General features: G+C 47.0%; 1 protein-coding gene and 1 long non-coding RNA gene across 2 annotated transcripts in view; one reads left to right on the top strand and one right to left on the bottom strand.

The window, feature by feature from the left end:
• ST6GALNAC2 (ST6 N-acetylgalactosaminide alpha-2,6-sialyltransferase 2) overlaps window positions 1-10,569 on the bottom strand; it is a gene marked incomplete at its 5' end in the record, with an annotated part of 144,511 nt that extends 133,942 nt beyond the window's left edge. The window contains 2 exons of the mRNA XM_029597497.1: window positions 9,869-9,888; window positions 10,465-10,569. Of these exons, the coding sequence (XP_029453357.1) occupies window positions 9,869-9,888; window positions 10,465-10,569 (125 nt within the window). The remainder of the gene's footprint in view (window positions 1-9,868; window positions 9,889-10,464) is intronic.
• A 2,989-nt stretch (window positions 10,570-13,558) lies between these two features.
• Window positions 13,559-21,292, top strand: LOC115090844. Its single transcript, XR_003856523.1, has 4 exons — window positions 13,559-13,964; window positions 14,327-14,453; window positions 16,343-16,435; window positions 20,982-21,292. It is a non-coding gene; the product is annotated as an uncharacterized LOC115090844 (long non-coding RNA).
• Window positions 21,293-21,568: the final 276 nt, after the last annotated feature.

The raw sequence follows: 21,568 nt of genomic DNA, 5'->3' as shown, positions 1-21,568 counted from the left end.
ATGAGGAAGTATTGGGAGTTATAATCCTTGTTGACCTGATACTGCAGTAGGGCACGTATCACTCTTTGTTGAAGTAAACATTGTGCCTTTTGTTGTACAAGAGGAATTTGCAAAGAATCCCATATTGGCGCTACAAGGAGTGGAGTTGATGGAAGTCTCTTGAAATCTAGCCTGTAGCCATGGTGAAAGATGTTCAGTATCCACCAGTCTAAAGTGATAGTATCTCAGGCCTGGCGAAAGTATGTTAATCTTCCCCCTACTTGTAGTGGTATCTGTGGTCGGCCTGAACTCAAAAAAACCCTATTGGGACCTGTTGCTGTTTCTATGTCTGCTGATTTCTTTGATGATTCCTCTGCTGAGACAGCTGACTTTGCTGTCTCAGTGGCTGGTATGGTGTTGGTCTATAGGATTGATATTGCCTGAAAAGGTCTTCTCTAATAAAACAGCTTTTTGTATTGAGAATACTTCCTGGTGGTACTCTGCTGTCCTGTGGGTAAGGTAAGCGACAACACTGCTACATTCTTCTCCTTTGTTTGAGAAACCGTCTCCCTCAGTTTGTCACCAAACAGATTGTCCCCTTTGCAAGGCAAGTCTGCTAATTTTTTGTGGATGTCCTCTCTGATAGCACTGGCTTGAAGCCAGGCCATCCTACAAGCCACAACAGATGTTGTAGAAATTAGCGCTGAGGTATCAAAGGCCTCATAGACTGTACGTAGTAGGTGTTTATAGCCCTTCTTCCAAATCAACTAGAGGCTGAGGTGTTACCTGGTCACATGCATCCGATCTAACAAATGGTTTCAAGTTCTGAACATATTTGTACAGGTACTAGGTTATATAAAATTGATGTTGTATTCTTAAGTGGAGCATGGAGCTCTGAAACACCTTGTGGCCAAATTCATTGAGGATTCTATTGTCCTTGCCCAGAGGTGTGCTGGAGTGAAGTATGGATTTCTTTGACTGCTTCATTGCAGACTTCACCACCACTGAGGCATATGGGAGTTCCATTACCCCATAATGCAAAGACTTTTGCATACAAATCTTTGTCTGTTTTACAGGAGACTGGTACTCTTGAAAGGGGAGACTCCCATGTCTTGTCCATAATGGTGTCTAATAGGGATGTGAATCGGGTGATCGATCGTCTTAACGATCGATTTTGGCTGGGGGGAGGAGGGAAATCTGATCATCATGGTTTTTGTTTTTTTGTAAAAAATCGTAAATCGGGGGAGGGCAGGAAAACCAGCACCCTAAAACCCACTCCAACCCTTTAAAATAAATCCCCCACCCTCCCGAAGCCTCCCAAATGTTTTAAATTACCTGGGGTCCAGTGGGGGGGGGGGGGGGGTGTCCCGGCGCGATCTCCCGCTCTCGGGCCACGGCTGCATTAAAAGAAATGGCGCCGGTGGCCCTTTGCCCTTACCATATGACAGGGCAAAGGTAGCGCCGGCGCCATTTTGGTTCCTGTCACCCGACGTCACGAGTGCAGGAGATCGCTCCCGGACCCGCGCTGGACCCCCAGGGACTTTTGGCCAGCTTGGGGGGACCTCCTGACCTCCACAAGACTTGCCAAAAGTCCAGTGGGGGTCCGAGAGCGACCTCCTGCACGCTGGCCGTATTGCCAATATTCAAAATGGCGCCGGCGCTACTTTTGCCCTCACTATGTCGACATAGTGAGGGCAAAATGGCGCCGGCCGTATTACCAATATTCAAAATGGCGCCGGCACCATTTTGCGCCATTTCTTTTAATGAAGCCGTGGCCCGAGAGCGGGAGATCGCGCCGGGACCCCCCCCCCTGGACCCCAGGTAATTTAAAACATTTTGGGGGGCTTTGGGAGGGTGGGGGATTTATTTTAAAGGGTCGGGGTGGGTTTTAGGGTGCCGGTTTTCCCGCCCTCCCCCCTCCCCCGATTTACGATTTTTTGACGATAAATCGGGGGAATTGTTATTGTATCGCGGCTCTAAAGATTTTTGACGATTTAAAATATATCTGACGATTGTTTTAAATCGTCAAAAAACGATTCACATCCCTAGTGTCTAATACTGCATGTGATGGTAAGACTGTTGGTTCCTCCGGTACATCCAATAACTTCAAAATACCCATGACTTCGGATCTGGAGTCCAGAATCTTGCGTGTTTTCACTTTGAGTACTCTACCGTCTTTCTCCACAAATTTTGAGTAAGTCCAATCTCGGGGTCTGGCAGATCTTCAGGAGGATCAGATGAAATCTCCGTGGAGCTACCAAGTGAAGTCGGTAGAGACTCTTGTGGAGGTTTGTCTGGCTCTGGTGAGAAAAGCGGAATAGGTTCCCCTCCCCGATCTGGTAGATTATTGTTTTCCTCAGTTGGAGCAGGAAGATCTTCTTGCAGTGGGGAGAGCTCTTCCTCTGAGGGACTGACAGGTTCTTGTGGCCTGAGGTGACCTTCAGTGTCTAGAGAAGAGAAGAATGCTCTCAATGTGGACGTGATTTGTTCCATGGCATGCAAAGCTGCTCTGCCTTGGCCTCTAGGATGTTCAATCTCTAGTGGAATCGTATCCCTTTCTCTAGATGACCGTCTTGGACAAGGGGATCTTCTATGGACTCTCTTTGGAGAGAATCTGGAGGCTTATGATGTTTTGACACAGCTAGCTCAGGAAGTGAAGACTTGTGCCTTTTAACCAAAGGTTCCTGTAAGAGGGATGAATGCCGATGTGTTCATGAAATTTATTTTAATTAAAACAATTCTAGACCACCACTCACCATTTCTTGGCAGTTTATAATAAGAGAAGAGATATCAGAATAGACTTTTCCCACATTGTGAGTAAGTGGAAGAGGCTCCCGAATCAAGTCCAACAGGCAAGGCTGCAATTTCCTCTTGTCTGAAGGAACTGGAGTTTTGCAGCTCCTCTGCTATGTAGGGTATTTGTGGTTCTGCAGGGGTTTTGCTGGGTGCCCCCGATGATGCCCTTGCATGACTCACTTTAGGCACTATTTGCATGGCACTCTTCTTGGGACCACTGTATATTTGGTATTCTGTCATCCAGAGCCAATCTTAGGTCTCGAAAGTGTTGAGTGCATTGCTAGCAGACCTGTGACTTTTGCGTCCAGTGCGTCGAGTGGTTGTTGCATCATAGCATGTGAGTGAAGCATCGAGCTTCATTCTGGATCCGATGCTGTGTGTGTGATGCATGGTGCGCTTTGGAAGCGTTGAAGACTCTTTTTTACTTTATACCATTTTTAATACAAACCATTCATAATTGTATACAGAAAAATGTGGGGAAACAAATATTCTCACAATCAAATACAAATTATACCATTCTTCCACTGATTAACAGAAATGTAGAAGGAGAGTATGGAAAACATACAGAAGTTTAAACTGAGAAATTCTCTAAGGAAAAAGCCTAACATATATTCCAGCATCCTTTATTATACTTCTTGTATGGTCGCAGGGGATGAAGTTAGCTGTTTCTTAGAATTCACAAACAATTTTAGTTGTTCAGGGGTGAAAAATATAAAACTATCCTCACCCTTCCTTACTAAGCACTTACATGGAAAACGAAGAGAGAAAGTATATCCAATTTCTACAACTTCTTGCCTAATCTGTAAAAATGCTTTCTTCCTCATTTGGGTAGTGGATGCAAGGTCAGGAAAACTTTTTATAGGTGTTTGAAAAAAATTAATTGGATATTTCGCAAAGTACTTTTTCATAACATAATTTATATCATATTTAGAAATAAAGGATACTAATAAGGTTCCTCTGTCTATAATTTCGACAGAGGAACTTTACAAGAAATTAGTCAAATCATTGAGAGGTATATTTTCAGCAGCTCTTGCCTGCCTTGCCTTAGGTAAAAAAAACATTTATGGGTACTGACGGGATTGTTTCAGAGGTAAATTCTAATACAGCAATCATAAATTTTTTTAAAGTCACATAAGGTATCTCTCCTACTACCCGGGGAAAGTTCAATATTCTAAGATTTGTGTGTCTGGCATGGTTTTCAAGAAATTCAATTCTTCTAGCCAAACTTTTACAGTATTTTACCACAGAGGCATTAAATTTTTGTATCTTCTTAAATGTTAGTGTTGCGATGGCCGGCCACAGGCTCCGTGGCCGGCCCTACTGCCCTCCTCGGCGCGGCCTCACTCTGCGCTGGAGGTGCCCGTCCCCTTAGGCTTGTCCGGCGGCTGATGCACCGGCTTCAAGGCCACTGCACTTCTAGGATTCCCCTAGCGTGCGCCCCTCTTCTCTAGATTTAAAGGGGCCGCGGCACGCTAGGGCTGTCGCGCCCGCCCGGATGATATTGATCCAGTCTTATTTAAGGCAAGCTCTGACAGTCAGAGCTTGCCTTTGCAACAGGTTTCCTCCTAGTTGCTTCAGGTCCCCTTGACTTCTGTTCCAGCATCCTTCTGTCTCTCCACTTCTCTCCAGGTAGTACTCTCGGACTGTCTCTCGGGTACTGACCTCGGCCTGTTCCTTGACCATCCTGACTCTGGTTGCCTTGTCACCACCTACGCTGTTGGGACGTCCTTACCCCTTCAGGTCAACAGCGCAACGTCCGACCGCATTCCCTTGTTGATCGTGGGCATGCCTCTCTACTACCTCTCCGGGAGACCCTGCGAGGTCACCTAAGTCCAAGCGGCCCGGGTCCCTATGGGCTCCACCCGGGGGGACCTCAGGCTTCCAGTGGTGAAGCTCATCCCAGCCTCTGTCTCCTCCTGTGCTCCGCCCCCTGGGGGCAGGTGCTTCCTGGTCCCTACCAGGAGCATTCTCCACTGCTCCAGGACAAGGGTCCACCTCCAAGCGCAACAGGTTGCAAAGGTCATGGACTTGGCGGAGCTTTCCGCTTTGCAGGCCATTCCTGGTCTGGTCTCCAGGGTACAAGAGCAGCAACAATGCCTCGAGACCCTGTCTTCCTCCCTGGAACGTATGCATGCCCGATTGGATTCCTATCTTGGGATCATCCAGAAGCTTCAATCAACATTAGACCAAGTGGTAGCCTAGCAGTTTGACAAGACTTCCTAAGTCGATTAAACGTTCCACTACCTTCTTCAGTTCCACCCACACCAGCACCTGCACCGAACCCCAATGTTGGACGAGCGATCATTTCCATGCCAGTTCCACCACGTTACTCAGGGGACCCCAAACGATGTCGGGATTTCCTGAATCAATGCCACATGCATTTTACGCTTCAGGCGGTGCTGTTCCCGACTGATCTGGTGAAGACTACCTTTATTTTGTCTCTTTTGGACAGCAAGGCACTGGTGTGGGCTTCCCCCTTGTGGGAACACTCTGGTCCCATGCTGACTAATCTTCCGCAATTTGAAGCTGCCTTTAAACAAGTCTTTGAGGAACCAGGCAGACTTCCAACTATGGGATCAGATCTTCTACAGCTACATCAGGGCTCCCGTTCCCTTTCTGCGATAGAATTCCATACCCTGGCTACGGAATTAAACTGGCAAGGGCAAAGTCTGCACGCAATCTTCTTAGATGGCTTAGCCCCCAGAATAAAAGATGAACTGGCGGCATGAGAGCTTCCTCATTCTCTCGAAGGCCTTATCGAGCTAACAGGGAGGATCGATAAGACGCCTCCAGGAACGTTCACGGGAAACCTGAGCTAATCCGAAGAACTGTCTTAGAGATCACTCTCTACCTTCGGGGGCTTCCAGTGAGGAACCTATGCAGACCTTCAACTGGTTCCCAGGACCACTCTGAGGAAATTACTCTCCAATGCTCCAACCAAGGTCAATCACCATATTCGCACAAGTCCTCATTTGTGGTTTATCCAGCCTTTTGTCCACTCCGGAGGGGGTCCTTGAGGAGGGGGTACTGTTGCGACGGCCGGCCCTACTCACCTCCTTGACGCGGCCCTGCCAGCTGAGCGCAGCCTCACACCGTGCTGGAGGCGCCTCCGCCATCCCCTCAGGCTTGTCCGGCGGCTGACGCACCGGCTTCAAGGCCGCTGCATTTCCAGGATTCCCCTAGCATGCGCGCCCCTCTTCTCTAGATTTAAAGGGGCCGCAGCACGCTAGGGCTGTCGGGCCTGCCCGGATGACGCCATTGATCCAGTCTTATTTAAGGCAAGCTCTGACAGTCAGAGCTTACCTTTGCAACAGGTTTCCTCCTAGTTGCTTCAGGTCCCCTTGACTTCTGTTCCAGCGACCTTCTGTTCCAGCAACCTTCCGTCTCCCCACTTCTCTCCAGGTAGTACCCTTGGACTGTCTCTCGGATACTGTTCCTTGACCATCCTGACTCTGGTTGCCTTGTCACCGCCTACACTGTTGGGCCGTCCTTACCCCTTCAGGTCAACAGCACGACGTTCAACTGCGTTCCCTTGTTGATCGTGGGCACGCCTTTCTACTACCTCTCCGGGAGACCCTGCAAGGCCCACCTAAGTCCAAGCGGCCCGGGTCCCTATGGGCTGCACCCGGGGGGGACCTCAGGCTTCCAGTGGTAAAGTTCATCCCAGCCTCTGTCTCCTCCTGTGCTCCGCCCCCTGGGGGCAGGTGCTTCCTGGTCCCTACCAGGGAGCGTTCTCCACTGCTCCAGGACAATGGTCCACTTCCAAGTGCAACAGTTAGCTTCACATTCCCCTGATTTATTAGATGTAAGATTAGCTTGGTCCTGGACATCTTTTAAACTTTTATTCTACTGGGTATATTGAATTTCGGTCTTTGAACTCAGATTAGCAAGTGCAATCCTGAAACTTACTATCAAATCCCAAAGTGCATCCATCACAACAGCAGGTTTTGCATGGATCTTAAATGGCTCACCACTTCCAAGAGGACCAGGTTGGTGTATTGCGGGTCCCAACGCCAAGCTCAGCCTAGCTTCCTCGGAGTCAGTAGCAGAAGCTCCACTCCCATCACTGCAGATTGCAGGGGGGTCATCATGGGGTCGAGGATCTACAGAGAAATCTGTAGGCTTTCACCTCCCCATCGGGTCTCAACGCAACTCCTTCTCCCATGGCCTCTGCGGAAGTCGCCTCTTCTGCTCTCTACGCCGGCGGTTGACGCAGCTCTGGGCTCAGGGAAACCTCCTCAATCGGCAACGGCGATGCTTCCAAGTGGGCTCACACACAAGGATCCTCGGTCCTGGATTCCGTTCTGGCATGGACATAAACCTGGCATTTCCAATTGTACAGGAGAAAAAGGAGATGGTTCAGAAGGGTATACCCGAACCTTTCCCTTGCGTTTCGCAGGCATTTCAGGTAATTCACAGAGAGGAAATCAGAGAGCAATACTCACCGGCGTCCACCTATGCCACCATCTTAACTCCTCGTTGAAGACTCTTAACTTTGCGTTGTGCTTCTTTTGAATCATGCTTCTTTTGCATTGTATGGGATGCACCACTATGCTTGGACGTCGATGAACTTGAGACTGGCTTGTGCGCCAATGTTTTGTGTGTGCCTGTCAGCTGTTGAGCGATGCCCATTTTCAAGTGGAGCGCACTAGGCCTTTCTCCCGATTCTTTTTTACCCCTCGGCCTGAGGTAGTCTCCTTAGGCCCTGTTGACGATGCCCTTCTCTCTTGGCTTGGATGTTGAATTTTTTGGATCCAGGGATGACTGTGTTGAGCAACCATCAGCAGACAGCAGTGATGGGGCAGAGCTACCTGACGAGGCCTGGTCCTCTGACAGGAAGCCTGATCGTGGTCAGGCCCCAAACACAAATAGCAATAATTATTCCCATTGGTGAGGGACAGAATATGGCCACATTGATAGTATTTGAATCCCATAGTTTTTCGGGACATAGTAGCACCGATAAGTGCTGTTTTGGGGTTCACTTCCATGAATGTAGAAAATATTTTAACGAGAAGTCAGAAGAGCCATTCCCGCATTACTGTGTAGATGCGCGAAAAAAAACAACTGAGGAGCCCTGCAGGAATGCGCGGGAATAACTGTGCATGCTCATAAGAACATAAGAACATGAGAAAATGCCATACTGGGTCAGACCAAGGGTCCATCAAGCCCAGCATCCTGTTTCCAACAGTGGCCAATCCAGGCCATAAGAACCTGGCAAGTACCCAAAAACTAAGTCTATTCCATGTAACCATTGCTAATGGCAGTGGCTATTCTCTAAGTGAACTTAATAGCAGGTAATGGACTTCTCCTCCAAGAACTTATCCAATCCTTTTTTAAACACAGCTATACTAACTGCACGAACCACATTCTCTGGCAACAAATTCCAGAGTTTAATTGTGCGCTGAGTAAAAAAGAACTTTCTCCGATTAGTTTTAAATGTGCCCCATGCTAACTTCATGGAGTGCCCCCTAGTCTTTCTACTATCCGAAAGAGTAAATAACCGATTCACATCTACCCGTTCTAGACCTCTCATGATTTTAAACACCTCTATCATATCCCCCCTCAGTCATCTCTTCTCCAAGCTGAAAAGTCCTAACCTCTTTAGTCTTTCCTCATAGGGGAGTTGTTCCATTCCCCTTATCATTTTGGTAGCCCTTCTCTGTACCTTCTCCATCGCAATTATATCTTTTTTGAGATGCGGCGACCAGAATTGTACACAGTATTCAAGGTGCGGTCTCACCATGGAGCAATACAGAGGCATTATGACATTTTCCGTTTTATTCATCATTCCTTTTCTAATAATTCCCAACATTCTGTTTGCTTTTTTGACTGCCGCAGCACACTGCACCGACGATTTCAATGTGTTATCCACTATGACACCTAGATCTTTTTTTTGGGTTGGCTCTGCAGTTTTAGAGAGATAACACTGCTCCGTGCTGCCGGAGGACGTCACCCAGAAAGCATGGCTAATTCAGTCTGCTATGGAAAAATGACAGCACCCGGGCTTCCCCTTTTCAGCCGTGCTGCGGCTACAAGTGCCACCTTCCTGCCACTCAAAGCCTGCTTCTGATGCAGCTGCAATGATGGCGACTGCTTTCAAACATCTGTGACCTGTTTTAAGATCACAGGCAGGTATCTTTCATCCTCTCCTCTTCTGCAGCATCATGCTGCCAGACAATTACTGCCTTGAGGCAAATAAACAAGACAAAATAAATAAATGAATGCTGCTGCAATCCTGCTTGGCCAGGGCAGCTTCAGCCAGCCAGCTAGCACAGCAGCCCAGGTCAGTTTTAAGTTTAAAATTTATTTTCCAGCTCTCTCTGGGCTTTTATTTAAAAAAAAAAAAAAAAGTTACCCCCCCCCCCCACTTTCATTTTACTCCAGGCGTTATACTTGGAAGGAGCAGGTCAATTTGGGGGGGGCAATAAGTAGATCTCCAACATAGATTGGACCAAAAGGGCTATCCTCATCTTATGTCCCTAGGGAAAAGTAGTGCACTGGGCAGAAGACCATGCTCCTAGGGTTCTCGGAACCTGCATTTAAACCTGTTTTGGTTTGAATTTCCTTCATGTTATTGGTCAAGGACAAGGAGAGTCTCCTCCAAGCAAAGGAAGATGTGTGAAAATGTGCAGCCGATCTCCCCAAAGCCTTTGGGAGCAAAGTTACATGAAAGAGAGAGGGAGGAGATGGGGCAGTCCATGCTCATCTTCCACCCTCCCTATTGTGTCGTTACAAAATGAAAGCCAGTTTAGTGCATTTTCCATCGCTAAAAAGCAAAACGTGAAGAAGCCTGATCATCAGATGGACAGCATAGGGCAGCATTACATAGGACCTGACCCCCCCCCAAAGAGTTAATTTACAGACTGTATATGAGGGTGGGGGGTGGAGGGAGATGGGCTTTGTTTGTAGTTACTCTCGGAAGAGATGCATAGGAGATAAAATTCCTGAAACAACGCATACATTTTTTTCACATTCACAATTTTTCAACGTTGATGGGGATGGGGGGGGGGAACTTGTAGGTGATTTAGTGCAAGAGTTCAGCAGGAAGCATGAGCATCTTTCCCGACTTATTTCGAAATATTGCAGCTCCTACCTGTTGTTCTCCGGGTGGCCCTGGAGTAAAAAAAAAAACGTTTTACAGATTTAAATCGCATTCTAGAGCCCCGGACCCGCTCTTTCCTCTCTTACCTAGCTCTCGTCCTGGGAGACACCGGTAGGGTGTAATAGTGCCCATACAGGACCGTGGAGACCGTTAACACCGTCGCAAAGCAAAGGCAGAGCCGATTCCAAGTGGGGGGCCGCCTGCAGCAAACTTGGATCGTCCTGCGCAGCAGCGGGGGGGGTGCACGGAGTCGCTGGCTGGCGCCCTCCCGGCCCACAGACGGGAGGGCGCCACAGTCCGCTCTGTCCCCAGTCCGCCCGGCCGCTGCCGCATGGCTCCTTCCCGACTTCATTGCAAAACTTTTTTGTATTTTTTCAGTTGATTTGTTGAAGTTCCTCGGCTCCGGCTGAGGTTGCCTGTTCCCTCAGCTGGAACCGTCTGCGTGCTTTTCGAATTCAAGACAACAAAATCCTCCCACTTTCCCCGCTCTCTCTCGTCCCCTTCTCTTTTCTTTCCGCGTGCCTCCCTTTCTCAGTCTCGCCCCCCTCCTTTGTCCCTCTCTATCATCTGTTGCCAACCAGCCTCACCTTCCCTGGAGAAGTCTCCTTGTCGCTGTTAGGGGAAGGAAAACCTTTCCTATCCAGTTCGAACTTGCAGAGCAGTCGAAGACTTTGAACTCTTTTTGACTTAAGAGTCGATAATTAAACATTTACTTGTCGGTATGTAGGGGTAGGGGGGGGGGGGGGGATTCAGTCCTAGTAGTTTATTAATGACCTAGCCTGAAAGGAATGGCAAAAATTGAATATTTTATACTTTCCTTGACACCATTATTTTTTAAGTGAAAAAAAAAAAGATGTCTGGGTATTGAGAAGGAAGCATTTGACCTAGTCTATGTAGATTTTATCCAGCTCTTACTGGTCTTGTCGCTTGCAGTCACTTACTCTACAGAGTTAACTGCCTAACATTACCGAACACTTTACTAGTTTACCCGTCTGCCACTCGAGTTAAAGTGATTCGGGTGGTTGTGTAGGTGCGTTGCGTTTAGAAATAAAAGTCTGCAACACATTGCTGAGCACAGCTCTCCATCCGATTGTGGTCTACAGCTTGATTGTGGCCTTTTTTTTTGTGGTTGTTGTTTCTGCATTAACTGCCCATACCAAAAAGTTGTGCCGTTAGCGCAGGTGGGAAAATCCACTCTATTTTCGTGACTGTTACTATTTGTCCAATACATACAGGGCTACTTTTTTCTAACTACTTCTAGCCTTAAAATGTGCCCCTTTTGTGCCTTTACACACGTTCTAAAAGGGTAACCCTCAAATTCGGGCTTGTCTTTGTTAGAAAAGTAATACTTTAACACTGTTTGAACAAGTTAAGCTTGTTTCTTCTTGCCTTCTTGTGCAGATGACTGTAGGAGAATGTAATTTTTTTTTTTTAATCCAGGATAAAATGACTTTAAGGCTATTATGCTCTTTATCAACTGAGCAACTAAATTAAAAAGCTAGTTTTGTGTTTAAAGTGCATTGACACTTTAAACCACCCCCCCACTTCCACTCTACCCCCATCCCATCCCTGTCCTTATTTTCCTTATATAGCCCTAGGGCACATGTACAAGGCTAATTAAACTAGAGTGGTAAACAAGGTATTTAAAAATTCTGTATCACAATACAGGTCTTCTATACCGAAACAAATCAACATAATGGCCATTATTTAGTATATCAATTGCAGTGCCTTGATGTTAAGGCAGACCATCTGGAAGATCAAGGCTTGTCCCATTTGCCTTCAGCTGTCTGCAATAAAAAAGGAGCTGAGTCGAGTGAAAGAGGAATTGTCTGTGATTTAAAAAATCCTCCCCAACTGTGCAGTATCCAAAATAACTGCCCCCCACTCCTGCAGAGGATTTGGACAGTCAGGACTAAACGGATTACAGTAGGCTCTAAGAGGGTAAGACCTGTGATAAAGAGACTCTAGAGATGTGCACTGATTTTTTTTTTCATGTCATTTTTGTTACTGATCTTCATCTGACAAATTTTGTTTTTTTAACGGTTCTGCAGGTAGGTATTTCGTGTTTCCCACATTTCAGAGTTAGCATGCACTAACGGGGGATTAGTGTGCACTAACTTCATGTTAGCTCTTAAAGTTAAATGAAATAAAGTACTTCATTTTACTTTGTGCTACTTTACTGAAAAAAAATGTTTAACACAGAAGCTGGCAACCTGGTCACAGTTTTCCTACCATTATTTGTTAATTTCTGTTTTAAACTTGGTATACATTTAAAAAAAAAAGTACCTAGAAAATAAAGTACTTTAAGTTAATTTTACTTTATGCTACTTTATTGAAATAAAAAAGGTAAACATAGAAATGACGGCAGAAGAAGACCGAACGGCCCATCCAGTCTGCCCAGCAAGCTACGCACTTTATCTTTTTTTTTTTTTTAATCTTTTTCTCTCACCCACCTGTTGCTATTGGCTTCCAGTACCCTCCAGCCCTAATTCCCCTCCACCCCACCACCAATGTAGAGAGCAGCGCCGGATCTGCATCCAAGTGAACATCCAGCTCAATTAGGGGTAGCAACCGCTGTAACAAGCAGGCCACACCCCTGCCCCAAACTCTTACCAACCCCTGTTTTTTTTTTTTTGGAGATGGCAGCCCTCCATCCTTCTGCTCCGTGAAAGAGGAACACCAACCACTGGCCACTGGCATCCTGCTCCGTGAATGCCTCTTTGGCTACTGCCGCTCCGTGCAGTGTTTTGTTGTCTCCTCTTTATTCACGTCCTCTAGACTTGATGGACCCACAGTGTTTATCCCACGCCCCTTTGAAGTCCTTCACAGTTTTAGACTTCACCACTTCCTCCGGAAGGGCATTCCAGGCATCCACCACCCTTTCAGTGAAGAAATACTTCCTGACATTGGTTCTTAGTCTTCATCCCTGGAGCCTCAGCTCATGACCTCTGGTTCTGCTGATTTTTTTCTGATGGAAAAGGTATGTCGTAGTCTTTGGATCATTAAAGTTTTTCAAGTATCTGAAAGTCTGAATCATATCACCCCTGCTCCTCCTTTCCTCCAGGGAGTACATATTTAGATTCTTCAATCTCTCCTCGTATGTCATCCGATGAAGACCCTCCACCTTCCTGGTCGCCCTTCTCTGTACTGCTTCCATCTTGTCTTTGTTTCTTTGTAGATACGGTCTCCAGAACTGAACACAGTACTCCAGGTGAGGCCTCACCAAGGACCTGTACAAGGGGTAATCACCTCCCTTTTCTTACTCGATATTCCTCTCTCTATGCAGCCCAGCATTCTTCTGGCTTTTGCTATCGCCTTGTCGCATTGTTTCACAGACTTCATATCATTAGACACTATCACCCCAAGGTCTCTCTCCTGCTCCGTGCACATCAGCATTTCCCCCACACACACACAAACTGGCAACCTGGTCACATTATTTTTACAATTTCTGTTTTAAAGTAGTACTTTCTTTTTAAATAACGTTTTAAATTCCACTTCCCTACCCCATTCAACTACAGGTACATTGACATTGCAACAATTACAAATTTCTAGTATGCCCTAAGTCCGAAATTAAGAAAACTGGGGAACTGCCTGGCCCTTCACCCCCTCCCCTCCCCCATATATCAGCCAGTGAATGGTATGTGTGCCAGTGATAGGCGACACAGCACCCTATATTAAGGTCTGACAGATGTTGTGCTGAGTGACACACTCTTCTTAACAGTCAGCTGTCCTCCATAGACGGGGGGGGGGGGAACTGCCTGGCCTGTCAGCCCCTCCCCTCCCCCACTATCCATCCTCTGTCCTAAACCACATTCTTTTCTTCATCTTCTTTTTTATTTTATCATGGTAGAATTGATCCTGAACCAGTACCGTCTTCCTCAAAGGTGGCAGTGGAGGAGAGGACTCCTCGGGCCAGGAAGCCCTGTTTTATGGCCCAGCTTATCCTCTTGGATGAGCAGAATCTCTATACACCCCCCAGGCTGCAGGACAAACTTGAAAAGGGAGACTGCAGCCTGGGTCGCTCTCCAGGAGGAGTTTTGCCAGAGGGCCTCTTACCCTTGTGAGATCAAAGATCTCAACAAGAAAGGTGAGAGATAATGTTGTGCATATTTATATTTTTGTATTGGAAAATTTAATAGAGTAGTAGTAGAATAGAGTAAGTTATATAAAGTTATAAGTACAGTGGTTATATATTATAATAAATATATTTTAGAAGAACAGAAGTGTAGCACCACACTATACTAAAAAAGAAGCAGTTATCTGAGGTATTATTTGTGAAATGGTGGCATTTAGAATTTTGAATGCCACATTGAAAGATAAGTAAATATAACATAGTATTTATATTTACTAACTTTTCTAGGTGGCATACAAAATTACCTAGTAGGTCAAGGCAAATCTTGGTCATGTTTATAATAATTAATGTTATTCCTTTATCCCTCTAATTCTAAGGTCGTCATTTGAGACTAATATGGGTAATCAGGACCGCTGCTTCTGCCCGCGCCCAATACACACACAACAGAATTGGGGATCAAACAAGCCGCAGCTTTATTGCCAAACACCCAGGAGCCCGAGCCAGGTAACCATAACAATAAGTTCCCCACCACCGCCCATCCACCACTGACCAGCAAGCCTGGCATACGCAGGCTAACCCAGCCTGTATGAAGTGACATCCCACAACCCCTGCCACCACCCAGCAAGGAGCCGATCATGTCAACTCCCGCCACAGTCCAGCAAGGAGTTGTACCAGCAACAACTGCATCCAGTTGTTCTGCTAGGAATCCCTGAAATGACCCCTGTCAAGTCAGACAACCGTTAACCAAGGCATAACCCCCCCCCCAAATCGGCTCGGCTACCAACCCCCCTCCCCGAACAATAACAACCAGTAGGGGCGGGCGGGAGGGATGCAGCATCAGGCGCAGCAGCGGGCAAGTGAGGCTTTGTTGCAACCGTCCCGTCCTGACGGCTTCACTCCGCCTACCTTTCTTTGCTCCTCCTCTTGCTGTGGATGGATGCCTGGCTGCCGCAGCGTCTGCCTGCCATCCTCTCCGGCATCCCTGGACCGACTTGGGCGCTGCCTCCTGCCATGCTCCATCAGTACCTTGGGGCGCGCGCGCCACGCAGCCCTCACTCTTATTTCCTACTTGTCGCAAACCTCAGGGGCGTCCCCCTGTGATGACATCACGCGGTCTGGATATTTAAAGGCTACACTGCTAGCCTTTTGAGTTAGCAAGGGGAATCATACGGATGGGATTCGTTCTCCGTACCCAGCTACTCTGCCTCCAATTCTATTGGACTCTTAACGCTAACGGGGTACCAGTTCCTTGGGGGCTTCACTTGCTTTTCAGGTCACTATCAGGAAACCGGTACTCACTCCTCGAGGGCCCATGTTCCCTGACTCGCTGCCTGCTCCTACCTTCTCTTCTGCCTGGAAGGATTCGCTATCTTCAACACCAGTGAGTACTACCATCTTCACCTCAGAGCTGTTCCCTGGAACCAGGTACTCACTCCTCAAGGGCCTGCCTCCATTCCAGCCCTAGTGCCATCTCCTACGTGGAACCGCTGTGTGAGTACATCACCTTCAAGCCTCTCAGGGATCAGGTACTCATTCCTCGAAGGCCTGCTCTCTTAATCCTGGGGTTCTCCATACTGGGGCTTGTGCATATTCCACTGTACTCATTATTCTCAGTTCTTTCCACTATAGCACTGCTACCGGAGGAGTCGCTGTTCCAGCGCCTGAGGGATACTAGCCCAGCCGGGCTACTTCAACTACTCACCACTGCCACCTCTGGTGGCTTCACCACATTGTCTAATAAAAGATCAAACTCTGTGTTTGTCCTAAGCTGAGCCTGACCTGTGGCCCCTCTCGGGACTTCCCCCGTGGGCATGGTCAGCTGCCACAGTGTCCAAGGGTCCACCCAAACCTCCCTAATTATAACAGGCAAGCCCAGCTGCGTGCCAGGGAGACCACCCAGACTCCTCCTACTCCCAGCTACCCCAGACAAGTGGGAACCAACCTGTTCCCCTGAAGCCAGTGGTTTAAATTTAAACCACCAAATCCCTAACTTATAAGCTGCAAGCAGCACAAAGGCCCACAGGCCACAAATGCCTCCCCCCAATGAACCTGACCTGCCAGGCTTGCATAAGCGAGCCTGGCACCATATTACAACGGCCAGGCAGGTTAGGGACCTGCCTGACCTCCTATTCATAAGGGTAAGTGGCTCAAGGAGGTCCGCAGAACCCTGTCCCATCCCTTGCCTTATAGGTTGTTTTTAGAATACTACTGTGACACAAATATTATTCATTCAATAAGTGTGCTGCTGCACTAAATTTTAATTGTAATAATTTTAATTATGTTATAACAGTCATTGAATGCAATTGCCTGTGGCTGTAGTGTAACCTGTACTCATGACCTCACTCCTGTGTCTTTCAACTGTTATTCTCTCAATTTTAAACTGTCTTCTACAGAACCGCACACCAGCGGTAGCAAGGACACAGGGCTTCCTGGACCCAGCTGCCACCCGAGGAGGACAGAGGCAACAGCCTCAGCCAGTGGGCCAGGTAATATAGTAGTATATCTGTCAGAGGCTGAAAGACAAAATCATTTTTTTATCATTTTCTGAGATCAGTCAGTTATAGTGGCTGGGATGGATGTGTGAGTGGTGAGTACGAGTGGTAGCACAATAAAGTAAGGCCTAGATTTTTTTTTTTCATTTTTCTATAAATTTCGCATGAATAATGCTTGTGATAGGAGAAGGGGCCGTGATTAGGGTAATTTCCAAGATAGCACAATGAGTGATATTTTAATGCCCACATAGGTATTTTTTTCGCAACATGTGTTACAGAGCGAGAGAGAGCGCCTCTGTAGAGGCTCTTGGAAAAACAGAACTATATTTTATATACCACTGCAAGAGTAATTCGGGGTGAGGTTTGTGTGGTGAGTTTGGGTTTAGGGGCCACTTTAAGTTTAAGATGCACAGTGAGACGTACAAACAGCACAGCTACCTTTAGTGAAGTTTTAATGTGCTTTTGAGGAATGGAAGGAGAAACGAGAGGAGATTTGTAGCTTACCATCATGTTCTCTCTACCTTGATGCCAGCTATTACATTAACAGATTGCTGCTCTGTAATTTAGTAATAATGATTAGTGCCAAACTACTAAATTTAGTAATTAATCATTTTTATTTAATTTTTTTTACTAGTAGTAATTGTACTGAAAGACATCTATGAACGTAATCAAACACACAGAGGACAGTTTTTTTCACATTAGAACTCAGTCCCCTAATATTTCTGAAACTGCAAAACGTAACAAAGAGGGTCGCATCTCAGGAGGATCCTGCTCTGGAGCAGAGAGCACTGGCATCTCCTCATGTAATGCCATTGCCCTCTGCTCCAGAGAGGTCTCCAGGGCTGCTACCCTCCTCTCCAACACCCTGATTTATTTGTGTTATATGATTTGATTAAGTTTATTTATTGTGTTATGTTTTTGTTAAATATAGTTTTTGTACATTATTTTTGCAAATAAATTATATAAAGTAAAACCTTGTTACTTTTTGCAGTTTTAGAAAGAAATATTAGGGGACTGAGAGTTCTAATGTGAAAAACTGTTCTCAGTGTGTTTGATTACATTCATAGATGTCTTTCAGTACTATTACTACTAGTAAAAAAAAATAAAATAAAAAGATTGATTAATAGATATCTGCTCTGTAATTTAGTAATGTAGTAATCAAACATATTTGAGTGTTTTGTAATACGGCACTCACTCATACACTTTCAGAAAACATTCTGTCAGGTTGAATTAGCACAAGTTGTATACTTGTGAGCAATTGCGCCAATGTCAAGGCTTCAACCAAGGCTACTGATCATTCACACATCTTTCAACCTGGCCAATGCAATATTGTGCACTCAGGCTAGTGCAACGGGTAACGTTTTGATGCCAAAAATTGCTGCATGGCCAAGGCGCCTATTTAAAGTGGTAAATGTAATGCTTGTGATACTAAATTAGGAGTAAGAAAGCAGAATCATGCAAAAAAAAAAAAAGCCTTCAGAAATATACTACTGCTGGGTGCTCATTTTTCTTTTTTTATTATTTCTGAAGGCCTTTTTTTGTTTTGCATGAGTCTGCTTTCTTACTCCTACTTTAATATTTTAGTAGTAGTATTGCAAGGAACAATACGGGTACTGGCAGAATCACAAAGCTCCCGGGGAAACAAGCATTACATTTGCCACATTAAATGGGCGCCTTGGACACATGGCAATTTTTGGCATCGAAATGTTACTACACACACACTCCAGGGCGTGTTTATTGTAATCTGTGTATGTATATTGTTCCAGTAGTGGGATAGAATAGATGCACAATGCCAAGGATACATATTTTATAAGTGCACTTTATTGCATCGTCTTGAAATTCTTTCATAATTCAGTCACACACTTACTATTTTGTTTTGGAAATGAGTCTGAGACTCATGCGGTGGCAGTTGGGGAAAGGAGGCAGAGGAACCCAGCAGGGACCTGCCTGCCTCTCAGGTGGATGTGGGGTGGGGGTGGGGGGGGGGGGGGGGGGAAGAGGTGGAGAAACCCAGCGGGGACATGCCGCGGAGGTGGCAGTTGGGGAAAGGAGGCAGAGGAACTGCTATGGTTAAGCAGTGTTTGGGTGGATCCTTGGGTACTGTGGCAGATGACCACTCCCATGGGGAGGAGCCCCAGTACTGGGCTAAACTCAGAACGCACAAACACAAGTTCTTTTATTATACAGCTTGAATACCACCAGAGGTGGCAGTAGTGAGGCAGTCTGGTAGTAGCAGTCTCGGGGACCGCGGCAGAGGGAGCCCTGCTCACCCTGTTGGGATCTGAAGCAGGTTTCCCAGCAAGGTAGTACTGTGGATGTGAGAGACTGAGAGTTAGAGTACTTACTAGGTGTTTGCTGTAGGTATGTGATTCCACCAGGTTGTAGAAGATAATGCAGGCACCGAGGCAGGGAGAGAAGGCCCTAGAGGAGCGAGTACCTGTTCCCTGTAAGGCACCTGAAATAAAGCAGAGGGCCCCCAAGGAGCGGGTACCCAGGTTAGCAATACCCCGAAGGGCAGAGAGAGAGCTTCCAGCTGCAGCACGGAAGTGGCAGAGTAGCACAGACGGGAATGGATTTGAGTCCTTGCTAACTCAACAAGCTAGCAAATTAGAATAGGTTGTATATCTGGATGGCGTGACATCAGCTAGGGGGAACGCCCCGAGGTTCGCGCCAAGGTTGGAATAAAGACATGGGTGGCGTGCGCACTCACCCTAGTAGGTACCTGGAAGGAGCATGGTGGGAGGCTGTACCATAGCTGTTTCGGGGACGCCGGCAAGGTCGGCTTGTAGAGGCAGTGGTAGCCATCTTTCCTAGGTAAGCAGGAGGAGCCATGAACAAGGTGAGGCAAACAGGGCAAAGCTGTCTAGCACCGACGGACGCAACAGGAATCCAGCGGGGACATGCCTCAGAGGTGGATGTTGGGGCAAGGGAGATAGGAACCCAGCGGGGTCATGCCTCAGAGGTGGATGTTGGGGCAAGGGAGACAGGAACTCAGCGGGGTCATGCCTCAGAGGTGGATGTTGGGGGGGGGGAAAGGCAGAGGAACCCTTCTTATGCAAGGGTGCAGGGATCCTCCCTGGGCCTAGAATCCCTTTGTTACGGTTGCTGGCTGCAGAGCTTCGTGGCCGGCCTCACTCACCTGGCGCTGTCCCATGACCCGACCAGCCCCGACCTCTCTCGAGTTGGCAGGGACCCGCGCCAACGCCACGTTTCCCCTTCTCGGCTTGGGGCCGCCGCTCGCACCGCCACCATCTGGTCTTGGCCAGCACTTCCCTAGGTGCATGCGCGCACCTCTCTGCAGCATTTAAAGGGCCTATGGTGGGAAAAGCCCTGCAGCCCTCACTGATGTCAGCGCTCCAGAAGTATTTAATCCAGCCCCTGCCTTCAGTCTTCATCTCAGCAACAGATCGAACTCCTTGTGAGTAGCTAGTTGCCTGACTCTGTGGTCCTGACCTTGTCCTCTTCTGGATTGCTTCTCTGGCCTTGACCTTGGACTGTTCTTGGACTTCGTTGATTTGCCTCCTGCCCTGACTCCTGGTACACTTTATTGGATTTCGTTGGATCGCTGCCTGCCTCAACCCTTGGCACATCTTCTGGACTCTGCTGTTGGCTGCCTGCCCCGATCCTAGGAATGCCTCAGCTCATGCCTACCGTCCTTTGTGGGATTGTTCACCTTCGGAGACTTGCGCCTAAGTCCAGCTGCCCTGGTACCCAAGGGCTCAACCTGCAGGGAACGAGGGCTGGTATTGGTGAAGGTGCTATTGGGTCTCCGCACTGGCCAGCTCTGCCAGCTGACTATAAGGACCTGCAGGGCTCCTCCCTGCAGGTAGCATCAACCTTGTCTCTGTCCAAGGGTCCACCCCCAGTAACACCCTTGCTGGCTTGGGACTTAAAGAAGGCCGGACTAGATAGCTCTGGCTAGTCCTTTAAGGTGTTCTTATATACTCCCTTACACATGGCTGGATCTTTACTTAAGGCCTATTTGGCATGAGTGGATATTCAATGCTCATGTTGATTTAGGCATACACAACATAGGAAATTACCTTGGGTAACAAATTGTAAAAGTGCCAAATATCTAGGCCAAAGAGGAGCCTTATCTCAATTAATTTAGGGTTGTACCACTTCAAAACGATACCACCCTCTCTCCTGCTTTTTCAAGGTCCATTGCTCTCCAAGCTCCGAGGAGGACCCCTGCCCTCACCATCTGGTCCTGCGTATAGGAAGCAAACTCTTAAATCTGGCCCTTTGTTGATTGGTTATCTGGGCTTTGATGTCACAAACCCAGCCAGCCATGCAAAACCCTCTACCATTTGATATATATTTTTCTAAGCTACTTGTTCAAAAGTACAGTGTATGATAGAAAAGAAAGGAGTGATGATCCTGTAAGAGTGTGTATTGAGTGAGTATATGTGTATATTAACTTGTATGATACATCATTGTATGTAGTGCTATCTGTGTTCAGTAAGAGTGATTCAAATTGCCAATGTAACATTGTTGTATAACAACATTTTCCTTTCTTTTCTTTTTTTTGACCCAGCAGTTTTCTCCTGTTGCGTTGCAGTTTCAGCTCAATCGGAACCAGAGCTGGGTTCTGGCACCATGAGCCTTCATTTTAACTACCCAGAGATTTTTCTCCTATTTTGTTTATTTAGATTTAGCTTAAGCCTTTTTATTAGCTCAAGAGTTAATTTAACAGGGGATATTTTATATACCTTCACTTTCACTCCCTGCCTTCCAAAATCCTTGGGTTGTGGCCATGCACCAGGGCTCTATCCAGAAACTGAAATCGGCCATTACAGGGAGGAGCAGCTCGAGGCAACCTGCTGCCTGAGGCGAGGAATGAGATGGCGTCATCCCCCCCCCCCCCCCCCCCCCCCGATACCCAAAAAGCATAACATCACAAAAAGATTTATTTATTTCTCAGTGGAAGGGAGTGGACAGTGGAGTGCCTCAGGGATCTGTATTGGGACCCTTACTGTTCAATATATTTATAAATGATCTGGAAAGAAATACGACGAGTGAGATAATCAAATTTGCAGATGACACAAAATTGTGCAGAGTAGTTAAATCACAAGCAGATTGTGATAAATTGCAGGAAGACCTTGTGAGACTGGAAAATTGGGCATC

This window comes from Rhinatrema bivittatum, chromosome 4, assembly GCF_901001135.1.
Source record: "Rhinatrema bivittatum chromosome 4, aRhiBiv1.1, whole genome shotgun sequence".
NCBI classification, from domain to species: domain Eukaryota; kingdom Metazoa; phylum Chordata; class Amphibia; order Gymnophiona; family Rhinatrematidae; genus Rhinatrema; species Rhinatrema bivittatum.
Note: the sequence above shows the minus strand (reverse complement) of the source record. Positions and strands in the feature narration are given on the sequence as shown.